This window comes from Anarrhichthys ocellatus, unplaced genomic scaffold, assembly GCF_004355925.1.
Source record: "Anarrhichthys ocellatus isolate YVR2014 unplaced genomic scaffold, GSC_Weel_1.0 scaffold1157, whole genome shotgun sequence".
Classification (NCBI taxonomy): Eukaryota; Metazoa; Chordata; class Actinopteri; order Perciformes; family Anarhichadidae; genus Anarrhichthys; species Anarrhichthys ocellatus.
In genome coordinates this window covers 1-8,220 of record NW_022281131.1, presented here as the reverse complement: position 1 = coordinate 8,220, position 8,220 = coordinate 1, and the positions used below count along the sequence as shown (strand labels likewise).

General features: G+C 45.0%; 2 protein-coding genes across 3 annotated transcripts in view; one reads left to right on the top strand and one right to left on the bottom strand.

Moving 5' to 3' along the window:
- LOC116377363 (protein WWC3-like) overlaps positions 1-3,094 on the top strand; it is a 7,773-nt gene extending 4,679 nt beyond the window's left edge. For both annotated transcript variants that reach the window (XM_031838984.1, XM_031838983.1), the window contains exons 7-13: positions 592-704; positions 820-967; positions 1,060-1,224; positions 1,303-1,395; positions 1,502-1,732; positions 1,813-1,940; positions 2,402-3,094. In XM_031838984.1, the coding sequence (XP_031694844.1) occupies positions 592-704; positions 820-967; positions 1,060-1,224; positions 1,303-1,395; positions 1,502-1,732; positions 1,813-1,940; positions 2,402-2,468 (945 nt within the window). In that variant the 3' untranslated portion in view covers positions 2,469-3,094. The remainder of the gene's footprint in view (positions 1-591; positions 705-819; positions 968-1,059; positions 1,225-1,302; positions 1,396-1,501; positions 1,733-1,812; positions 1,941-2,401) is intronic.
- A 1,159-nt stretch (positions 3,095-4,253) lies between these two features.
- Positions 4,254-8,144, bottom strand: LOC116377364 (adapter protein CIKS-like). Its single transcript, XM_031838986.1, has 7 exons — positions 8,032-8,144; positions 7,883-7,947; positions 7,692-7,789; positions 7,537-7,605; positions 6,330-6,443; positions 6,171-6,245; positions 4,254-5,733 (listed from the first exon to the last, which is right to left on the bottom strand). Exons 4-7 carry the CDS (start codon positions 7,555-7,557, stop codon positions 5,587-5,589), a joined length of 357 nt encoding a protein of 118 aa, XP_031694846.1. The 5' UTR covers positions 7,558-7,605; positions 7,692-7,789; positions 7,883-7,947; positions 8,032-8,144; the 3' UTR covers positions 4,254-5,586.
- Positions 8,145-8,220: the final 76 nt, after the last annotated feature.

The window sequence follows — 8,220 nt, the reverse complement described above, 5'->3', positions numbered from 1 at the left end:
CACACACCCACTCACCCACACACACACTCACCCACACACTCACATTCACCCACTTACACACACACTCACACACACTCACTCACATTCACCCACTCACACACACACTCACACACACTCACCCACACACCCACTCACCCACACACCCACCCACACACTCACCCACACACACACACACTCACCCACTCACACACACTCACCCACACAAACTCACCCACACACCCATTCACCCACACACCCATTCACCCACACACTCACCCACACACACACACACTCACCCACTCACACACACATTCACCCACTCACACTCACTCACACACACACACACACTCACACACACGCAGTGGAGAACCTATCACCCAGAGGTGTTAGCATAGCATCACTCTGCTGTCATAAAGTCATTAAGCCTCAGAGATGAGTTCGTCTTCATTCTGCTGTAGAGCAGCTCTCAGCCAACAGTCTGCAGGTGTGCAGCTCGTTAAAGTGAGTAACAGACAGGAATGTGTCTCACATGCCAAACAAACAATGAACCCACACTGTCAGAGGGCGGAGGAATGTTAACAGTGTTTTATAATCTGCTTTCTGACATTACAGGACGCTCTGCTGTCCCGCACCACCACCACCACCACCACCACCCATCTGGAGGAACGGGAGGCCGAGCTGGAGCTGCAGAGGCTGGAGAAGAAGGACGAGGTGGCGTCTGAGAGGTGGCCAGCATGTTTCAGCTTGGATTAACTTCTGTCGTGTCACAATACAAAATGCACTCATTGTTTTACCTCCAGCGTATTTGTGCAAGTTGACAACGGGGGTGTGCTTTTGCAGGAGTTGGCAGGCGGAGTCGATGGACAGCGGCTGCAGCAACAGCACGCCGTTCATCGCTCCCTTCTCAGAGGGGCTGTGTGCAGAGGGCATCTGCATCACCACCGGGGGGCGCTGTGACCAGACAAGCAGCAAACTGTCCACAGTAAAGGTACAAGTCTGGCCCACTGCTCCTCTTCTATCCACTGACGCACCTTAACAATCTGTGGCACAGATGCCATTTCAGTGATTTGTGTTTTGCAGATGGAGAAGGCCACCATGACAGAAGGCCTGTACCCGGAGCCGGTGCGAGTCCGGCCCAAAGAGAGGGGGGGTCGCTGGGGCCACGCCTCGCCGTTCATGCGCGGCAGCACCATTGTTCGCTCTCAGACCTTCTCTCCTGGGGCTCGTAGTCAGTACGTCTGCAGGGTGAGTTCTCATGTTGGTGGTGTTGTCATTATTTCTGTTTTCACAGCTACATAAAATAACCGCCTTTCCCTTTTTCAGTTGTATCGCAGCGACAGTGACAGCTCAACGCTACCAAAGAAATCGCCCTTTGTCAGGAACACGTTGGAAAGAAGAACGTTGAGATACAAACAGGTACAGTCTCGTTCTTTTCAAGCGTGCACATATAAGAGTTTATGTTTAGTATCTAGTTTCTGAGCCGTGTGTGTGTGTGTGTGTGTGTGTGTGTGTGTGCGTGCAGCAGTCGTATCGCTCCTCCCTGGCCGAGCAGCCGACACGTACCTCCCTGGACCTGGAGCTGGATCTCCAGGCCTGCAGGACGCGTCAGAGGCAGCTGATGGAGGAACTGAGCGCCCTGAGGGAGCTGAAGCTGAGACTGGAGGACCCACAAGCCAGAGATACCACGGAGCTCCCCCACTGGGCCCTGAGGGACGAGCGCTTCCGCTGCCTGCTCAGGGAGGCCCAGAGACAGGTGAGACTCGGAGGCGGGTTAGGCCGTGAGATGCAGCCCAGAGCCCGGCGGTGGTTGACATAGTTTTTGTTGTGCTTCAGGCCAACCAAAGCAAGCAGGAGCAGCGTCAGGAGGAGGCGGCAGAGCGGCGGCTGAGGAAGGCTTCCAAAGAGGTTCTGCAGATGAGGGGCCAGAGCCACAAGGAGCCCCTCCCTGTGCAGACATTCAGGTTGGCATTGACTGACTCCTTGTTCACTGGTACTCCTCTGGGAACGTGGCTGTCACAGTGAAACCGAAGATAAGATTGTTTTCGACATGTTACACTTTGACATGACAAAAAAGGTCATTGTCCAGTATCTCATGAGAATGTCATAACAAGTTATAGGATAGTGTCCCCCCCCCCTCAGCAGCTCTCGTTCCACCGGCTTATCAGCTGTTTTACTCACTTTGCCATCGCGGCGTTTCTGAGGCGGCTGCTCTTGCTGCGACGCGTCTCTTTGTGATCGGCCTCTAAGAAACGCTTCAGGGTTCCTCAGGAAGAAGCTGAGAAACGTTTCTTTTTTCCTGCTCAGCCCGATGCTCCCGGCCTGGAAACCATTTTTATTTTTTAATTTCATTGCTTCGTTAAACAGCCGTTGATATTCCTGACGTCCATGTGTGTGACAGTAATCATTCTCTTTCTGTCTGCAGAGAGAAGATGGCTTTTTTCACAAGACCAAGGTTCAACATACCTCCTTTGCCAGCGGACGACGTATGAGAGCTCTCCTCCGTGCTGCGTGACTCAACATGAAGTATTTGTCAGAAGATTGTTTCTGAGCTCATGAAGTACAAAGTTGTTTTTTCTATCGGGGGGGATGGTGAAGATTAGAAGGTTTTTTTCTTACAAACACTCTAGAAACAAGTTATCCACAACAGGTTTCTTTGGGGGGGGGGGGGGGTATGAGTTACTTCTGTTTGTTCTTACAAAAAGCTGGAAGACGGGAACAAAAGTATCTTGGGACAGATTCACTGTACTGTAACTTATTTTATAGTACTTTTCCTTGAAGGAAATAAAAGAACACAGAACGCTTCCTGCTCTTTACGTGTAGCTTTGAACAAATAGCACTTCAATGTTTTTACATTCAGTTCAATGGAACGATTGTCTGATTCTTTGTTTTCTGTTACTTCATTCTTAAGAGTTATTTACATCAAATGTCACTTTGTAATCCACTTTTATTACAGATGTCATTGTCTTTTTGTTATCTTATTAAAGTTAATATTATTACTTGTACTTTTCAATATACGGATGAATATATGAGACGCTGTATTCAGATGTTTTTTTTATGATGTCTGTATGAACATCTGCAGTGTTACCTCTTGTGAAGATAAAAACATTAAACCACGTCTCGATGCTCGGCTGTTTTTAATCAGCAACGTTTCCTCAATAATCACCATTTGAGCATTTTCTGCTCACGCTATCTTCTTCTTTTTGAGTTGTCACAATGTCGCACGTGATTTTCCTCTTAACCACAGACAGGTTGTGACGATGACCCAGTTGAAGTCTGAACTTGCCGACGCAGCACGGCGGGCGGCTGCGTCAGCTGCTTATCTCCAGACGACTTCCTGTTTGAGCCACGAGAAGCTGAACGTCCCTCGAACATCCGTCTTCAACAGAAAACAGAGATGCTGCTCGAACGTCAAACAAACCCAGTCGCAGGTCTGTGAACTGTGATGTCATCATGTTTCAGGTTCATAGCTGGTGATCCGAACTTCAAACACCCACCAAAGACCACCACCGACCCAAAGGACGCAAAGACCACCACCGACCCACAGACCACCAAAGAAGCAAAGACCACCACCAACCCAAAGGACGCAAAGACCACCACCGACCACCAAAGATGCAAAGACCACCACCAACCACCAAAGACCCACAGACCACCACAGACCAGCGGGCTGCGTTCAGCTTCGAGACGTTTTTATTCTTCTATAAATGCTTTTTTATTCTCTGATCAATTTATAGATTTTGGTCTCTTTTTCCTCCACAACTCTTCTTCTGTCAGACGAGAGGAAATAAAATATTCATTTACTACTTTGTTTACGTCTGTAGATTTCTACTAAATTCACCAAAAGTTACCATTACATAAAGCCTCATTTGCATATTTAAACATAATATTTCATAAAACTTGTGATACAATAAACAATCATCTTAATGTGAGTGATGAAGTGGTGAAGTTTCATGGTGATATCTGTGAGTTTGTTTGTTTTAATTGATCATAAATACATTTAATACTGTAATGTGATCTGATTTATATTTATTTCATTATTTACTCCATAGCATGTTTAATATCTGACTTTGAATCATACGTTGATGTTTTATTGTTTACACGAGGCTTCCTCCTCAGGTCAAAATAAACAGTTTGTGATTCAGTTCAACACATTTAATTATTTGATCTTAATAACGTCCAGTGCAACCTTTAAACAATGATTCACCTCGTGTGGCTCTACGGTGGTTTTAAAGGTTCAACTTGTTTCAGGACTGACGATCAACTTCCAGAAACATAAATCAGGTCGTCTGTCTTTATTCATGAAGCGCTGTTTACCTGTGAAACACCTTTTTATGAGTAGAAATACATGAAAACAATATACATTTAATCATGTGATATAATGTGAAGTATAACAAAAGTGAATGAGTCTGCAGACATCGTGTGTTATGTTTCACTCTCAACAACAATAACTGCATCCAGCTGTTTGCTTCAGATCAACTCTGATAATGAAGACAACACGTCCGTCTGTAGACTTGGTGAAATTAAAGCTCATATGGTGTCTAATAAATCATACAACACACATGCACATGAGAAGAAAACAAATGAAGCTTTAAAAAGACGTAAACGTTCTACTAGTGGACCAGCAGAGTTCAGAGGTCACAGATTTAAACATGCGGCTTCACGTCAACACCGACACCTTTCTGTGGAATTTAAAGACTAATTATGTTTATGCAACAAGGTGAAAGGTTCACGCAGCACCCTTAAAGAGACAGTTCACCCTAACATAAAAACTACACACATGTCCTCTCACCTGTAGTTCTATTCAACGTTATTGACTTTCAATCTTACTGGCGTAACGTTACGTTGATAGATGACAGATGGATCTACTCTTATTGTTAAACATAATATGTACCGCAGCGTTCTACTGAACCATCAGAAGCTCTTTGCTTGCAGCAGCAGTCACATTATTTTAGATTTAGCATCTTTATGATGTTATTAATGTCTCAAAGGGCTTTTTATGGTCTTATTTGTTCGTTGAAATGTGTTTTTCTGTCTGTTGTTGTCTGAGTTGATTTGGTGGTAAATGAGTTCCCCCACTGATGATTAATAATCTAATGTACTACGCCGTGTTATGTAAACTTTGAATCTATGCTAGCAGAACGTTAGCTTTCTGGCTTGTAGCGGAGACAAAGGTGGAGTCGTGTTTAAGGCTCGTCCTATTAACTGGAGCAGTGAACAGACTTTCCATTGCGTAAGAAGCTCGAGGGCTGTTTGTGATTGTCAGCAGGGTTACCAACAAACCGCATGAAACAGATGAACGCTCTTCAGCTATTTCCTTTGCAAAGTGAGTTTCAGCAGAATGAAATCTACTTCATGGACGATCTACCCTCCACATCGTCCCCTCTTCAGAGTTCAGGCCTGATTTGATTAATAGCACTAAGAAGCACACATACTGTATTTTTTATATTTTTGGGGTGAACTGCTCCTTAAACATCACATTCACACTCAAAATAAAAAGATAAAAACCGCCTGCACATGTAACACCCCCCCCCGTTCACCTCCAGCAGTGATCCAGAAAAGCAAAGGGTGCGTTTATTTTGCGTCTCCAGGGGTCACGGGGTCACGAGGTCTCTATAAGGGGATGGAGACGATGGTCGGCAGCTCTCCGATCGGAGGAGGGTTGTACTTCTCGACTCTCATCAGCCGCCGCAGGATGTCGTCGCGGTGGAGCGGCCACTGGTAGACGTGAGTGTTCTGCAGCCAGTTTGGGACGTGACACTAAACAAACAGACAGAAAGACGACTGAGGTTTGAGGTTAAATTAAAACTCATATTTTGGGGATTGCCCGGTTATCACAGACTCTCGGAGAGGGAACACACCGCCCTACACAACAGGTAGAAAAGTAAGAGCATGCATCTGTGATATTTACCTAAAACATTGTCAAAAAGAGACAAATATTTAATGATGGATCTCCAACGGACATTTACACCACGGAGAAGATAACAGCATCCGTCTACAGACTGGAACAAGCTTTGTTCTATTTGGAAAAATGTGTTACAAACGTAACGCCCATAGACGTGACTTTACCAGAGAGAACAGATCACTCCCTAGTCACACTAGTTTTAGTTCTTTGTTTCTTTTGTCTAATCACACAGGAGTAGACTCAGTCTCATTCGACTCATTACATTCTTCTGTCGTTGGAGTGTGAAACTCACCTTCTTAGCCCCGGGGAACACGATGGGAATGAACCTGAAGTTCTTGCTCCCGTTGTGAATGAACTCGTTCTGGAGCTATGAGGGACAAACACAGAGTCAGAGACGACCTCACAGCGACTCTTCTGGGTCTGAACTTGGGCTTCAGGACTCATCGTGAACCTGTTTATGGATGTAGACCGTGTTGAAGGTCCGCTCGTCGTTCTGACCGACAGGAGAGGCCGTCACGGTGTCGTAGTACTTCGGACTGATGATGATGATGATCAGGTACTCCTTCTGGAGGGGGGGGACGACAACATGTGATGCTACCTTCATTCTATTAGAGGTGGTTTTTAGTAACTTAATAATAATAACTTTATTTAGAGCACCTTTAAAAACAGAGTTTACAAAGTGCTTTGACAGACGAAGCAGCAAAAACAAGGAAATAATAAGAACAAAGATCAGTGAGACATCGGTACGATAGAAATAAACTGAGAAATAAAAAGAAATAAAAGAATTTAGTAAAATCAACAAATACAAATAAAACAGTAAAGCGACGACATCACATAACAGCCAGTCTGTAAAGTTGTGTTTAAGAAGTGATTTAAGAGCTTCATCTCCTCAGGCAGGTCGTTTTAAAGCCGAGGGGTCCTGATGGCATAAACATGGACACCTTTTAGTTTTCAGCCTGGACTTTGGACCCACGCTGACCGGAGTATAAACGTTGCCATGACAACACCGGAAGTTGACTTACGCGATTTGTATTATTATTAGTTTATTTCTGCAATTATAATACATGTTATGTTTACTGTAATTTTGGGTACCTTGTGTTAAACTCATTATGGTTTTGCCCTTGTTTTACTGATGATGATAGACGAGCTTTTGTTGTTGTAACACGACCATTAACCCGGAAGTTAAGCGGAGCTCAGAAAGACGACAAATGGCGGTGAAGCCAGCGAACCTTTTCTTTCCCGTCATGTTATTCTCCTGCTGGTCTACCAGGCGAACACGGTAAAGCTTCTTAAGGTAACTGATTAAAGTACTGTTATACTTGTTGTAGGTGATGAGACAGAGTATTTGTTTCTTTGTTGTTTGTACATGAAGCTATTTTGTGTCTTCTAGTTTCCACGGTGTCCCATGAGAGGACAATAATAAACGTGAACATCAGTAAGAAGCGTGGACTCTTTTATGACCAGTGTGGATACACCCCCCCCCCCACCTGAGGGTCTGAGGCTGTGAGCTGCATCATAAGGGTCAAACATTTCTTCTATGTGTTCTACGAGCTTTAAAAGTGATCAGTAGAATCTAACAGTGTGAACCAGAGAGCCGATGAAGAGGATCTTGGTGATGTGATGTCGTTATAACGTTCAAAGACGTGATGTTTCCTCACCTCGCTGAGGTAGCGCTCCATGAAGTCGATCTTGCTGATGCTCCTGAACTGCTGCTCGAAGATGTCGATCTGAAAACAAATGGCGACGTCGGTCAGAATGTTTTTATCCCCAAACGAACACTCAACAGCCTCTAAAGGCAAACCCTCAGACATACGTGAGTGTCGAAGCCGTTGTGTCGCAGCAGAGCCACAAAGTTGATGATCTCGTTGACGTGTTTGTCGTCGTCGGCTTCGTAGGTCACAAAAACTCTCCCTGAGTTCAAGATGTTCAAGAGCAATGAGTCACTAAATAAAGGCAGCGAACACACAACAATAGCCTGTGAATCATGTGACGATGGACTCTTACTCTGCTCCAGAGACAGCAGGGAGCTGTGAAGAGGCTGCTTCTCTTTAGCCGGAGCGTTGTGTCCGCTGCAGAGACCGTTTTAAAAGAGTTAGAAACACGATCGAGTTCTTCGACCGGGACAAAGAATTATAATAAAAAAAACAACTCACATATGTGAGAATCCAGGTCCAGGACGTCTGCAGGGGTCTGGATCTGAAACGAGACAGAAGAAAGAGAACGACCCGTAACTGAATATGAACAGATCATTAATATACTGCTCACGTTAGGGAGGCTAAGACCCGCCCCTTCCCCTTGACCAACATGGGACTTTAAAAAGTATGTTCAGGAGTGAATTGTGC